The sequence below is a fragment of the Psittacula echo genome (assembly GCF_963264785.1).
Source record: "Psittacula echo genome assembly, chromosome: 16".
NCBI classification, from domain to species: domain Eukaryota; kingdom Metazoa; phylum Chordata; class Aves; order Psittaciformes; family Psittacidae; genus Psittacula; species Psittacula echo.
The window spans coordinates 9,161,323-9,176,265 of record NC_137752.1 but is presented as its reverse complement, the minus strand read 5'-3'; the positions used below and the strand labels follow the sequence as shown (position 1 = coordinate 9,176,265).

The 14,943-nt window shown below is 52.8% G+C and overlaps 1 protein-coding gene across 1 annotated transcript in view; it reads right to left on the bottom strand.

The window, feature by feature from the left end:
- Positions 1–14,691, bottom strand: part of WHRN (whirlin) — a gene marked incomplete at both ends in the record, with an annotated part of 37,933 nt that extends 23,242 nt beyond the window's left edge. Inside the window, 2 exons of the mRNA XM_080630695.1 lie at positions 2,526–2,741; positions 14,110–14,691. Of these exons, the coding sequence (XP_080486821.1) occupies positions 2,526–2,741; positions 14,110–14,691 (798 nt within the window). The remainder of the gene's footprint in view (positions 1–2,525; positions 2,742–14,109) is intronic.
- Positions 14,692–14,943: the final 252 nt, after the last annotated feature.

The following is a 14,943-nucleotide window of genomic DNA, read 5'->3' as shown; positions in this document are numbered from 1 at the left end:
AGGCTGAAGTCTGATCTCTGCTGTATTTACCCTGTTTGAAAGGTTTTGCATGCATATTCTAGGGCAATCAGATCAATCAGAAATAGGGGGGGGGAAAATAACCAACTAATCCCACCCCTTTGCTCACAATGTAAAGCTATCCAGATACCAGTTGATCGCAGCAGTACCTGTCGATTATGGGTGACTGGGCTGAATTCACCAGGGGTACGTGGCATTTATTTACATGATATTTGTGAACAGAATGACCCCACTTTCAACAGTTAAATAGATACAACTCCACACATACAAATAAAGAGGGGAGAAAACTAGAGGCAGGCTGTTCCTGTGCTCTGGGACACATTTGCATCTCTTGATGGTCCACAGTACATCAGGACAAAGCAGCTCAGCTAATTCATGCCCTGAAGCAGAAGTTGAGCAAATGACAGGGGCAGTCACAGCCAGCCAGGAAAGGCTCTCCTCACTGCAGCAAGCTTGGCCATGGGGATCAAAGCAAGGAACTTCTGGGTACAGAAGGGTCAGTGGCCTTGGTCCTCTTCATCAGGGCCTGTAGGGACAGGACAAGGGGTAACGGGTTCAAACTGAAACAGGGGAAGTTCAGGTTGGAGATAAGGCAGAAGCTCTCCCCTGTGAGGGTGCTGAGGCACTGGCACAGGGTGCCCAGAGAAGCTGTGGCTGCCCCATCCCTGGCAGTGTTCAAGGCCAGGTTGGACACAGGGGCTTGGAGCAAGCTGCTCCAGTGGAAGGGGTCCCTGCCCGTGGCAGGGGTTGGAGCTGGATAAGTTTTAAGGTCCCTTCCAATTCAAACTATTCTATGATCCTATGATGCAAGTTGTAGCATCCGCTGGCTTTTGCAGGTCAAGCAGATGGGAGTTCAGGAGTGGAGGTTATTATCACCAAGCCTTGCACACTGACACCAGTGGGCAGGACTGTGAGGAAGAGCTGGGTTTGGAGGCAGGTTTAAGGCAGAGCAAGGAGTGGAAGGGTCAGTGAGCCAAGGTCCCGCAGCCTGGCTAAGCTAGAATGGGACCACTTGGAGCTGGGGACCCCTCACACCTTGGTTGTGAGTGCATCCAACAGCAGGCAAGCCCAGCACGATGCTCGTCAAAGTTTAATGCGGCCTTCATTCAACTTGGCTTCATTTCCTTCCAAAGCAGATTCGGCTGCAGTAATTAAAGCTCTTTTAACTTGCAAAGATCAGGTGGATTCTTCCTGTGCATCCCCTGAGGAGCTCAGGAGCAGCCCAGAGGAGGGTGCTTTGGGGTGGTAACTGGTCCATATACAGCCAAGGTGCCCAGGGACAGCCAGGGCACGTGGAATCCCATCTCTGCAGGGACTGTCGGGAAGGGGCTGTCTGGTGCCACACAAGGTACAGGGCACACATACAGGCTTCTAAGCATCTCACGTTCATACACAGCAAGGACTAAAGGAACAATGTGCACAGAGACACCTACCTCCAGCTTCAAAGAGCTGCTGCCTGCTGTATCAAGGCGACATGGAGGGGTACGGGACACCAGCAAGCCAGCCACAGCTGCTCTTCTCCTTAAACTGACGGGGCCTTCTCCCTTGTGGCTCACATGAATTTTACATCAGAAACTGTCTCAGCCTGGATTAGATTTGTTTCCTCTCTGGCTGAGGTGGAAAGCTCCAGCTTACAGCCCCCTCCAGGCAGATATGAGGATGCTTTGGGCATACAATCATAGGATCCCAGCCTGGTTTGGATTCAAAGGGACCTCAAAGCTCCTCCAGCTCCAACCCCTGCCACGGGCAGGGACACCTTCCACTGGAGCAGCTTGCTCCAAGCCCCTGTGTCCAACCTGGCCTTGAACACTGCCAGGGATGGGGCAGCCACAGCTTCTCTGGGCACCCTGGGCCAGCGCCTCAGCACCCTCAGAGATCTCAGGGTAACAGGATGGAAACAGGCTCCAAGCAACATTGTACCTTTGGGAAAAGCACGATGCTCACCCATATGCCATATGCCAGTATCTCATGCATGCCAGTGAGGCCACACCATGTCACGGTTGGACAAGACAAACAAGCTCCCTATCCATCATCACAGAGAGAATCTGTCCCTTCAGCCTCTGCCTCCAGTGCAAGAGGCACTGCTGCTCTGCACCTACAAGTCTCTAGGTTTGCTTGGGCATGGGAAGCACAAGGGAGAAGAGACACCAAATCCCTCAAGTCAGGACTGAAACCTGAACTTGAAATGCTGGCTTCACTTACAGTAAAGCCAGTTTACACAGTAAGAGTACTGGGAATTAGAAGATGTCCCTGCCCATGGCAGGTGGTTGGAACTGGATGAGCTTTAAGCTCCCTTCCAACACAAACCAGGCTAGGATTCTATGACTCCTTGTGGGAGACAGGGGGAAGCTACAGACCAAGGGTAAAACCAGTACCCAGTATATCCAGAAGGACAGACAGGCTATCCCCATGGAGATATCACACGAATGAGCAGTATAAAGGGTTGGCACACACATGGCAACAACCACAGAGAGACCCCCAGGGCCGTGCCACATCCCTGTGCTCACCTTCTTCTCATCTCCCTCCTGCAGGAGCTGGAGGTGGCTCCTCTTCTCGCTGTCCTTGCGCAGGGAGCTGTGCTGGTGCTGCACCAGACCCACCGGCGGGGACACGCTGCGGCCCTGCGGGTCCACCCACGTGTAGATGTGGTTGGTGACGTACCCCCCCGGGATGCGGCCCACCGAGTGCACAGACAGGTTCAGCTTCTTGCAGCCCTTCAGCACCTGGAAGGCAACCAAAGAGAGCAGAGAGTCAATGCCTCTGGAGGGCTCAGGACTCCAGGTTGGCGTGGTTGTGCTCTTCCTTGAGGTGCAAAGATTCCAAGCTACTCTGCACCCACCGGCTGAACGACTGAGCTACATAAGGAAGACAACAGAAGAAGGATGTGGGGCTGTTGGAGCAAGTCCAGAGGAGGCCATGAGGATGATCAGGAGCACCTCCACTAAGGAGCCAGGATGAGAACATTGCGGCTGTTCAGCCTGGAGAAGAGAAGCTGCGTGGAGACCTCAGAGCAGCTTCCAGTGGCTGAAGGGGGCTACAAGGATGCTGGAGAGGAACTCTTCATCAGGGACTGCAGCGACAGGACAAGGGGTAACGGGTTCAAACTGAAACAGGGGAAGTTCAGGTTGGAGATAAGGCAGAAGCTCTTCCCTGTGAGGGTGCTGAGGCGCTGCCACTGCTGGTTCCCCCTCAACCCAAACTCTGCCACTGGAAGAGATCCTGATGCTTTAGGGAAATCCAGCCTCTGTTGCCATTCCATTACCAGCTGCCTTCCCCAGCACAAGCAATTAATGAGAACAATAGTTATTAAGTATATATATATCTATTTAAAGCAGCATGCACAGAGATGATGCTGGGATGCAGATAAGGTGATCTGCAATTGCTCCTCCAGCTTCCACTGTGAGGAGCTGCCACAGGCACTATAGTAAAGTTAAATGAACAGGTAGGAGCTCTACCTGGGGACAAGTGTAAGTGCTCCGAGGCCTCTGGAATGTTAACACTCTGGATCTGCTCTCAGGCAGTGCTTTGGGGTTGTTTTCCCACATATATATGTCCTTTTGATGAACCGATCCCACAAGATCTCTTCCCACTGACCAGAGAAGCTGCTGAGCAGAGCTCGTGACCAGGAAGAACAAATCCCAGCAGCTCTTTGGTGAAGAGTAATATCATCAGTAATACTGGGCTGGCTGGATCCCAGCTCTGCCCTGGCACCACTCCTGTCTCTCCCTTTCAGAGCCGGCAGGAATCCAGCTCACCAATTCCCAGTTCAGCATCTCCATCACAGATAGGAATTTGGCTGCAGGTTTGTCACATGCTCCCAAGGTCACCACGTGCCTGGAGAGCTTAAACAAGGCTTGTGAAACCAACAGCTCCATCAGAGCAAGCACAGAGCACTCGAGCATCCTGAGCTGCTCACTAAGGCCAGGCCCTGTCCCCTTGGTCCCACAAACATCGCCAACCGGGAATCTCTTCTCACAGAGATGTGCAGCACATCCAGGCTTGATGGCATCATTCCAAGTCTCACTGGGATGATGGAGCTGTATCTGAACCCGTTGTCCACCCTAGGGCAACACAGTGCAGGGACCCATCTGTGCTTCAAGGCACAGTTGGGATTGCTTGACCCAAAGCTCCATCATAGCAGCCTTCCAGTATCTGAAGGGGGCCTACAGGGATGCTGGGGAGGGACTGTTCATTAGGGACTGTAGTGACAGGACAAGGGGTAATGGGTTAACACTTAAACAGGCGAAGTTTAGATTGGATATAAGGAGGAAGCTCTTTACTGAGAGGGTGGTGAGGCACTGGAATGGGTTGCCCAGGGGAGTTGTGAATGCTCCATCCCTGGTGGTGTTCAAGGCCAGGTTGGGCAGAGCCTTGGGTGGCATGGTTTAGTGTGGGGTGTCCCTGCCCATGGCAGGGGGGTTGGAACTGGATGATCTCAAGGTCCTTTCCAACCCTAACGATTCTATGATTCTATGAGCTGCCCCGCAGACAGGCTCAGGATGATCTGAACTCCACGGCAATGCGTTGGGATTAGGGAGGCTTCTCACTTACCCTCAAGTTACTAGTGCAAGAGTGACCCCTATAAGATGGGGTTCAGCTTCCCCCTGAAACATCCTCCATTCATTCAAACTAGAGTCATCTCCCTGAAAACCTGCTTTAAGCCTGGATAATGGCATTTCCTTCCCTAGGTACCAAGACAGCAAACAGCACTGACAGTCCCATGAACAGTCTCGTCTCTGAATGGGGCTGCAGCTCCTCATCAAGCACAGGCACTGATGAGGATACACAGTGATTTGTCCAACTGTACATGGTTACAGTGCTCCTCCTGCCACAGAAACACCACAGCATCCTAACACTTGCGCTCCTACCCTTTTCCCCTCCACTTGCACTGATCCCAGGCATTCTTCACCTGGATATGTTCATAGACTCCCTCAAAGCCAGCTGCTGACCAACACTGTCATTTAAGGAGCAAAGGAAAACCTCAAGAGCTAAGGGTTGGCCCCTCCACTAGCTCCCTTTTCCCTCCACGTTCACTGCCACAACATTCCCTCGTGGATCTGTTCAGGACTGATGCAAGGATCCTGTTCCTCCCTTCCACAGAGGACCCATCCTAGCAGAGCAGTGAGGACCAAAGAGAGCCCTCTGGGGTTTCAACCCTACCAGGCACAGGAGAGGTGACCAGCACAGGCAGAGCTCCATACTGGGCACCAGGAGGCTGATGAAGGTTGGCATCCCCATGGCTGATGCCTATTGAAGAGCTAGGGCAGGAAGGTAATGGCACCCCACCACAGGCCTTCCCTACACTCAGGAGCCTTTCAGGACACGGCTCTGCTGCCTTCCCGACCACATGCACCTTTTGGGTGATCACAGGTAGCGGAGGACAGTGACACCCACAAAGGACTTCCTGCTGTGGGGCAGAGTGGGGCCATCCATACAGATGACAATTCATAGAACCCCAGCCTGGTTTGTGTTGGAAGGGACCTTAAAGCTCCTCCAGTTCCAAGCTGCTGTGTTCTGCTCCAAACTCAGATAGAATCTGGCTTTCCCCATCAATAACGCATGTGAAGGCTGCTATGAAAGGTTTAACGCTGGCCCCACAGCGTGTAAGCACACTGCTACAAGACAAGCCGAAGGGAAGAATTCAGTTGAATATGGGGATCGGTGCCAAAGCATTCAGCAGGGAAAGAGCCCCCGACTCCCTAGAAATGTTATTAGAAGCAGCAAGTGTCAGAGAGAAGGGCAGGTTGGTTCCATGAGGCCACCCATCCCCTAACAACACTCTATGGAATTAGCTAGCAAGAACTTCGGGAATGAAGTAGATTGCTTCAAGTAGTCAAAAAAAAGCAAACACACATCTCATGTACCCACAAAACCAAACCAATACAGCTTGTTCCTTCCTAACATGAACCTGGCAGCAGCCACCCTTCCCAAACCCATGATGCCAAGCCATTCCTGCCTGGCATGGCCTGCGTTATTGAAGGCTTAACCCTCCCACCTTCATAATGCTCCCCTTGTTCTTGCCACTTTGAAGGTGCCAAAGGGTTGAACGCTGTGTAAAAGCATCTTCCAGGCCTTCCAAAATGCACCCAGTAGGAACACGGATGTCAGAAACCAATGGCACTTAATCGCCGCTATTCCTTTGGCAGCCTGAATTAAATACGTCTCTGGTAGGGATGCAGCCCACTCCTTTACCTTCAGTGCTAATGAAACGAGCAATCTATTCCAATTTGTGCCCTTAGTGGGTAGAGCACAGTTTGATGTAAGAAGCATTAACTCTGAGCCATCCTCCCCCTCGCTACAGACTCAAGCTGCTCTCTTCCGGCAGTAATAGCCTTGCCAGAGCTCTTTGGCTTCTTGGGCTGCTCGGATAATGGGCATCCAAGCACTCGCTCCATTTGCAAGCCGCAAAGGTCAGTGTGGAGGTTACCAGTCACCGCGCACCACTCAACGCTGCACCAAGTGCCCACAAAGGGATGCTTTACGGAGTTCAAAACGGAAAGCTGCAAAGGGGAAAGAACTGCAGAGATGCCACAGGAGGGAGGCAGAGGGAGCTTTTGCAGCACGCTCCAGCACCATGGAGATGCAGAAGTTGAACCGCTCTTTCCTGCACTATCACAGAATCCCAGCCTGGTTTGGGTTGAAGGGACCTTAAAGCTCCTCCAGCTCCAACCCCTGCCACGGGCAGGGACCCCTTCCACTGGAGCAGCTTGCTCCAAGCCCCTGTGTCCAACCTGGCCTTGAACACTGCCAGGGATGGGGCAGCCACAGCTTCTCTGGGCACCCTGGGCCAGCGCCTCAGCACCCTCACAGGGAAGAGCTTCTGCCTAAGAGCTCATCTCAGTCTCCCCTCGGGCAGGTTAAAGCCTGCCAAGCGCTGCACAAATGCATAGGGAAAGCTTGTCCCCAGCCCATGATCAGTCTGCTGCAGTGAATAAGATGCTTTGGATCAAGTGTATCCCCACCATCCTGCCTGACAACGAGCAGGGAACTGCTTCTGTGCAGAGGAACCAGGAGACTGGTCTGCACTGACACCTGCAAACAGCTCATCCCTGCATGGGGAAGACAGAGACAAGTGGAACAAGACAAAGGTGACACAGAGGCAGGTGGAGAGAGAAATCAGTAAGAGGAGGGATAACGGGAAACGGAGACACTCCAGATGGGATGCTGGGTGACAGGAACCAGAGAAGGAAGCGGTGGTGACACAGTGCAGGGGATGGAGGGTGCGAGATGTCCTCCTTGTCAGGAAGACTAATGGGAATTGCGGGAGGCACAGTCCAACCTCTCCCCCTTTCCCAAGGCAAAGGTGGCAGCAGTTTGGCTTTCAAGTAGTGGCACTTATGCAAATGAATGCAAATTGATGCATAATTACGGTGATTGCACATATTTAGCCCCAAGGCATCGGGAAGCCAGTGTCCCTTTTACCTGGAAAGGTTAAATGAAATCTTAGCTTCAAGTCTGCCTTCCTCTAATTGCTGACATTCCTCATTCCCTCTTTAAGACAAGAGCTCTGTAACCTGCCACCCCTCCCACAGCTGGTCACTGCCCAGAATATCCATATGCAAGCCCAGAACAATTTAAAACAGAGCAGGAAAGTCCACATCCCATTATTCCAAGCTTGTTTAGGTGCGTTCAGAGGGGCGGTAATGCACGAATGGAATCTCGACCAAAGCATTGCCCCTGCTTCCTCTGTCACCTTCTTTTTCCACTCCACATCAAACCATGCTGAAAAACATCATAAGGACCACCAACAAACCAACCCATAATAAAGAATCATAGGATGGTTCATTAGTTGGTGGAAAAAACAACTTGGAAGGAATCAGTGTGGGGGGGAAGGAGAAACACATTTGACCAAGCACCAAGGATACAGGGCTTGGAGCAAGCTGCTCTAGTGGAAGGTGTCCCTGCCCATGGCAGGGGTTGGAACTGGATGGGCTCTGAGGTCCCTTCCAACACAAACCATTCCATGACCCTGTGATACCCAGGCCCTGCCAGCACATCCCACCCTCAGAGGCTCAGCTGCAGCTCCTGAACAAGAAGCCGGCGGGAGCAGTGCTCCTCCAGGCCGCCCAGGTCCCTGTTTCACCTCTATTTACTGAGCGCTTGGTGGTCCACGACAGGGAGCATTCACAGAGCACCCAGTCAAAGGAAACGAAGCCAGATCCTTTTAGCAGATGTGCTGCCAGTTCAGGCAAGGGGATTTGGAGCTGAATGATTCTCCAAGCAGACGTGGCATTGAGGAAGGTGTCAACAAAATCCATCGTCCTCCCTGAGGGCAGGGGAACTGAGTAGAAGATGCTTTGATTCCAGGTTATGCTGCACGTTAACACGTCTGTTTTCTTCTAATAGGCACTGGAAGGAAAGAGGGTTTTGTCCTTTCTTATCCATTGCTCTACTGAGGCAGAACTGTTTATCTACAAGGAGCCCACTAAATAACATTAACACTACAAGAACTCAAGGATGCCCTAACATGAAGAAGCCAATATCAATGCCAAGTACTATCATCCCTGCATTATGAGCAGAGGAGAGATTAAGGACCTCATTCTCATCTTTCGCATCAGTATAATGTCATTTGATTTCATTAGGGCTGATTGTGATTTGCTGGTGTAATGAAGGGAAACAGACAACTGAGTAACTTGCCCACTGAGAGAAATGAGTGGCAGAGCAGCAAATACAACCTGCTCCCAACTCCAGCACTAAACCTGCATTCCCACAGATGCTCTCTGTAGGTGCAAGTTCCCTCCACTCTAAGCTACACGTGGTATTAACTTCATTAGCTCAGGTTAGCTCACAGTGAGGATGGAGCATCACTTCCCAACCCTGCTGCAGGGCACCCGACAGGCAGGTGAGGTCCAGCCTGCTTCATTGCATGTCATCAGATCTGCCTCCGTAACCAAGAGCATCACTTGTCCCATTGACACCGTCACTGCCGTGTGCCCTTCCCTTCAAGGAGCATTCAAACCAATTTAAAATGCAGATGTCTCCAGGTTGCAGAGTGACCTTTTTCCTTCCCCCTTTTTCTCCTAGGAGATCCTGGTGACTTTACACTTCCCACCCTCTTCCTTTGAGCTCAGCTGGCTACAAAACTGAAAACAGGAACTGTCTGCCGGACAGCAAGGCAGAGCATTGTGCATGGCATTGCACAGCACCTGCATCTGAGGCTGCAGGGCCTTTTTTGTGGGCACGTTTTGGGGGGTTTTGTGTTTCTAAGCCGACTCAGAGACCAAGGAGTACATTACCACTGTATCTACTGAGGGAGATGCTAGTCACATCCTTCTTTTCCATGCTCCAGCCACCTGAGATCCCTTGGAAAGGGGACAGGTTTTCAACCTCTGGATCAGTGACTTCTAAAAATACAGACAACAAGCAAGCAGACATTTAAAGGAACAAGCCTGGTATCCTTATGGAATCCAGGGACTGATGCATTGCTTTCACTCCTCATTCTTCCCCTGACTGTGTGTGATGGTCCACAACTCCAAGTACTTGAAAGGGTTAAAACCCAACCAAACCGAGCTGCATTCATTCCTACTGGCTGTTCCAATGCCTGTACAGAGCAGTGGTGATTACTGACTACAGCAAAGCAGCAGTCTCAGATGATGACAATCAATTCACTGGGCATCACAAGAAACAATGAAATGAGATTTGCCTTCTTTAAGCTGCCTGGAAAGTAAAAGCACTCTAAATATGCCTCCGAGGCTCAAGGCTGCACAGCTCCTGTGTCATTTCTCACTGGTCTTGTAGCAGTACCACAAGCAGCTGGAGCTCTTTTGACAGCATATGGAGTATCACCTCCTTGGAAGAGATCACCCTGTTTGCCACCATCAAAGTCCAAATGATTAGAAGATAATAAAAAACCAATTTTAATCTTCTTTTCATTATTTTTCAATGCCAACTTTGAGCAGGAGAAGGCAAGGCTGGTTTAGAAGGGGTGAAACCCTCTGAGCAAAGACCTTAAAGCTCCTCCAGCTCCAACCCCTGCCATGGGCAGGGACACCTTCCTCTAGAGCAGCTTGCTCCAAGCCCCATCCAACCTCCTCACAAGCTTCCCCCAGCCCCACCATGCACAAACCCTGCAGCTTCTCTCCAAAGCCATCTGAAGAGCCCCATAGGCTGGGCTCAACCCCCCTCACGTCCTTCAGAATAAACCCACTTCACCAAGCTACCACGGACGAACATCAAGATGAAAAGAACCACGCTCCCTGCCCAACACACACAAATGAGTCTACTTGAGGGGATTTTGATCAAGCTTATCCAGATCTGCCCTGCTGCCAGCACAGAAAGACACAGCAGGGCAAATGATGGAATCAGTGCAGCTCTTTTGAAGCTGGTGCTGCTCACGAAATCAAATCCTCAAGCAGGAATGATCCATCAGTCATGATACATTAACACTTTCTCTTCTCCCCTTCCTCCCTAAATGATGTAAAGGACATAAAACCCTACTGCAAAGCAACAAAAGTCAGGGGAAAGGGAGTGTGAGCTTAATGCAAACCCCAGAGCAGAGGACAAATACCTCCCTGTGTAGGGTTTTGGTGGTCTAAACACACAAGCACCTCAATTTTAACCACTTTGGGCAAAATATTACAACTTACCAAGGCAAACTTTCAGCACAACTGCTGCAGTATCAACCCTGTGCTACGTAGAAAGGCTGCTGAAAGCCAAGCAAGCTCTAAAAATATATGACAACCAATACAAACTTCTCCACTTACCCCATAATTCAAATTAGAGTGATCTATTACTGAAGTGCACTCTCGAATGCTGGAGTGATAGAGCTATAATTGTAATGGAGTCATTTCATTTTGATTTGGATGAAACAGCGAGCACGAAGCAGGCGAGGCATAAAACTGCACTGCTCACATAAAGGTTAAGAAGCTGGTCATTAAGTGAATGGGTTTGGAGTGCTTAGGTAATCTTCTCATTTAAGGCAGAATTCCACTTTTTAACTTATTTACACTAAAACATCCACAAGCCCCACTGCAGCGGTGACAAAGCACACATCAGCTGTTGGCTGGGATGGGATGCAGCTCCCAACTTGCATCCTTGCACAGTGTTGTGGCCGTTGTCATCTCGTGCCAGGATTCCACTTTTGGTACATCACGGCTCCGAGCCATGCCTGATGAGATAGAAGTTGCTCCTGCTCCACATTTAGTGCCTCTCTCCTCGTTGAGAGGAGTGCTGGCGTACTGCTGCACGGCCAGGCATGAGAAGGCAGCAAGTGAGCTACCACGACTTGTACAATGAATGCAATATCTAGTGTGAATGCTCTTAGATCACTCAAACAAGTCGAGACGATGCATTCATTCATGTTCCATCTGCAGAGCTGCTTCATGCCTGAAGCTGAGCATCCTAACAGGCACAAAGTTGATCTCCAGTTCAGTAAGTTTGTGGTGCTCACAACAGTGCGACATAGCCAGGAGCAGCCTCAGCCAAAGCCTTCCCATCTACTGCAGTTGCCCTGAAGAGCAAGCTCTGACAACTCCTCTCACAACAGCACGTACTGCATATTATGAATAACAATGCTGCCCTGGACGGACAGCTTCTTGCTGCAGGACAGGCAAGATGGTAGAGCAGCACAGGAACGTGCTCCTGCTCAGACAGATGGAGAGCCAGAGCATCCTTCACACACAGAAATGGGAGCCGCGCTTTAATCAGACAGCTTCTGACCGAGGGAGAATTCACATCTCCCCATCTAAAGCAGGCAGACAGCATTTGGGAGCTACGTAGCCATGGTTTTGTATTAAGAAAGCCTCTGCTCACCTTTTTTCCCCCTCATTTGAACCCAAATACAGTGTACGTGGAAATTCCAGGACCAAACCCAGCTGTTTTCATCCTGTTTCTCTCTCCATTGATCCACTACAGAGCAGACCAATAGACATTAGTGAGGGTGCCAGGACATGGTGGGGTTTGCCCTGCTCGAGGAGACCAGACCACAGCCAGAGGCCTTTGTGGAGCTGTTAACACACCGACACTGAGCTCCCAGGTTTGAAGGGGATGCAGAGAACCTGGGGTCAAGCCGCCCTGTGCATCACCACCTCTCCTCCCTGCAGCTCTGACACCCTGCATGATGTTCAGACCATTAGGCTGAGGTATTTGGATCTTAACCCCAGGGAAATCCTTCAGAGACTGCCCTTTAGCATCACTGAATGCAATCCACTCCTCACTGCAGCACGCAAGGACACTGGCTTTATTCTAAACCCTAGGGAGGAACTATCAGAGCTGCCCTGTAAATCACTGTGACTCTTCCCAAGGAAAGTGTTTCTCCCACCACTCTGTGGGTCATAAACCCTTCCCATAGGTAACAAGAGTGCAAGAGCTCTCCAAGATGCCAGCACAACTGGGTGAGTGACAGAGCTGTCATTTAAAGAAGTTCTGCTCACAAGCAGACCATTTCTAAGCTTCTCTTTCCTTCTTTCCTGCAATGTCACAGAGCAAACCCTTGGCAACCCACATCCTAAAGGAATGATTTCTGTGCAGGAAGCCCTTAGTTTCTCTCAGTATTAATAGCGTCTAAAAGACATCATGCATATTGTAATAGAGAACAAACAAAGTGATGTGAATTACCCAGCAGACTGGGATGAATTAGAGATGAGGTCATTTAACAGACCAGAGCACTCCTGCCACCTCATTTCTACCCATCCCAAAGCCACAGCCAAAATACAGCAGTTTGGGGTGGTTTTTTGCAGGCTTCAGGACACAAAATTGCAGACAAACTTCCAAAAGCTCTCACACTGTTTTTGTCATAGCATTAGGAAGGAAAAAACAAAGGAATTCCTACAAATCAGGCCGGGTTGGAAGGCGCTTGGAGCAAGCTGCTCTAGTGGAAGGTGTCCCTGCCTGTGGCAGGGGTTGGAACTGGAGGAGCTTTAAGGTCCTTTCCAACCCAACCCAGGCTGGGATTCTATGCAATCCTTTCTCTGGTCCCAGGATTAGCAGGGACTCGTTTCCAGCATGGAAGACATGCCCTTGCCTGTGGGGCAGGTTTAAAGCCAGGGCAGGGACCACACAGGCTAGCTGTGAAGATGCTGATCAAAGCCGTGCAAGATGAATGCGCTGTCAGAGGAATGCACCACACGAAGCAGGCTGCAAACAGCAGTGCTTTAGCTTATTATGGGAAAATTAAAGCACAAACAGCTGGAAAACTCTGCTCAGGCCAGACCCTGGCTCACCACACTCTGCCTTACAAACTGCTGCCCTACAAGTTGATTCTTCAGCTTAACAGGTTTGTGCCTGGCGCTGCTATACCATGGGAATGCCCTGAGCTGAGCCCACCAGGCACAAGATGATCTCTGGGAATGGGATGGGTCACTCGGACATGAACTTTGGCTCAAAACACTGAGTTCCAGGGGAAAATCGCACAGTTAACGGAGCTCCCACACCAAGCCTCACAGGGAAGCTTCCATCCATAGCACCCTGATGCAACGTAACCAACAGGGACACAGGGAAACGCTGCGCAGCGGGAAGAGCACCCCGGTTGTGTAACTGCTCTCCCTCTCCCTGATACAGTTGGAAGGGGATCTAGGATCTGCTCCTGCGGTCCTGGGGAGACTGCTCTGCTCCTCCTTGCCTCAGTTTGCCCACCTTTTGGAGCAGAAAACACGGTCTAGCAGCTCGAGTACCCGCCTGAGGACCTGGATCACGCGGGTTGCCAACTTCCACAAGCCTCCCGGACTGAAAGGAAAACGCAAGCAGCTCCGCTGCGCTCCAGAGATGCTGTGACAGAGGAGAACCTCTTGGCTCGGACAGGAGCTGCAGTCGCTGCCCGGCCGGCCCCGGCAGCGCGTTACTGCCCGCACACACCGGTAGCTTCCCCGGCTCGGCTCCCCGCGCTCCTGCTGCCCCATTCCCCGGCGGGACGGGCCCGATCCCTCCGGCACGGTGCGAACCGGGCGCCGCAGGTTTCACCGCCACGTCCGGAGAGCAGAGTCGGGATGGGACGGGGCGGGAGAGCGACCACTGAGGCCGGACGGGGCGAAGCTGGACGGGGCGCCCGGCGGGGCTCGCACAGCCGCCGGCTCCGGGGGGAGCCGAGCGGGACAGGGCGCACCGCAGGGGTGAAGCGGGCACGGCCGCCAGAGCCCATCCCGGAGCCGTTATTACCTTGACCGCCTCGGCGTGGGTCACCCTGTCCAGGGACCTGCCGTTGACACCCAGGATCTGGTCACCGACGCGCAGCCCCTCCCGCTCGGCCAAGGAGCCCGGTTCCACCAGGGACACGTAGATCCCGACGCCGTGCTCGGCCCCGCCGCGGATGCTGAAGCCCAGACCCTCGTGGGCTTTGCTCCGCCGCAGGGTGACCTGGCGCAGCTCGCCGGGGACCACCGGCGGCGACGGGACGAGGGGCGGCAGGTAGGGCCCCTCGGCCGTGTATTGGTCGAAGAGGAGCTGGTCGGAGCGCGGCAGGACGAGCCGGAGCAGCGGCAGGAGCTGCCGGCGGCGGGGCCCGTCGAGGAGGGCTCGGAGGGAGCGCACCAGGTCGCAGACGTTGCGGCGGCCGTGGTAGGCATTGAGGCAGAGGATGAAGCGCTCCCGCTCCGCCTCGCTCAGCAGCGCCGTCAGCGCCTGGTGCAGCCGCCGCACGTTGGTCGATAGCGGCCGAGGCGCCGGCCCCGCCGCCGAGCCCAGGGAGCCCGAGGAGGAGGAGGAAGAGTGCACGGAGACGCCGTCCAGCTCCGCGCTCATCGCGGCGGCACTCGAATGGATCCGAGCGGGACCGGCCGGACCCGACCAGGATCGGCCCGACCCGAGCGGGACCCGACCAGACCCGAACGGGATCGGCCCAGAACCGAGAGGACCCGACTGGGACCCGAGCAGCGCCGACCGCGCTACTCCACCTGCCCGCTCGCTGGCCGGCGCCTCGCGGCGGCTCCCCAGGAAGTGACGTCCCCGCCGTTGCCAGGAGACGGGTTATACAGAGCGGCCCCGGGACTGCAC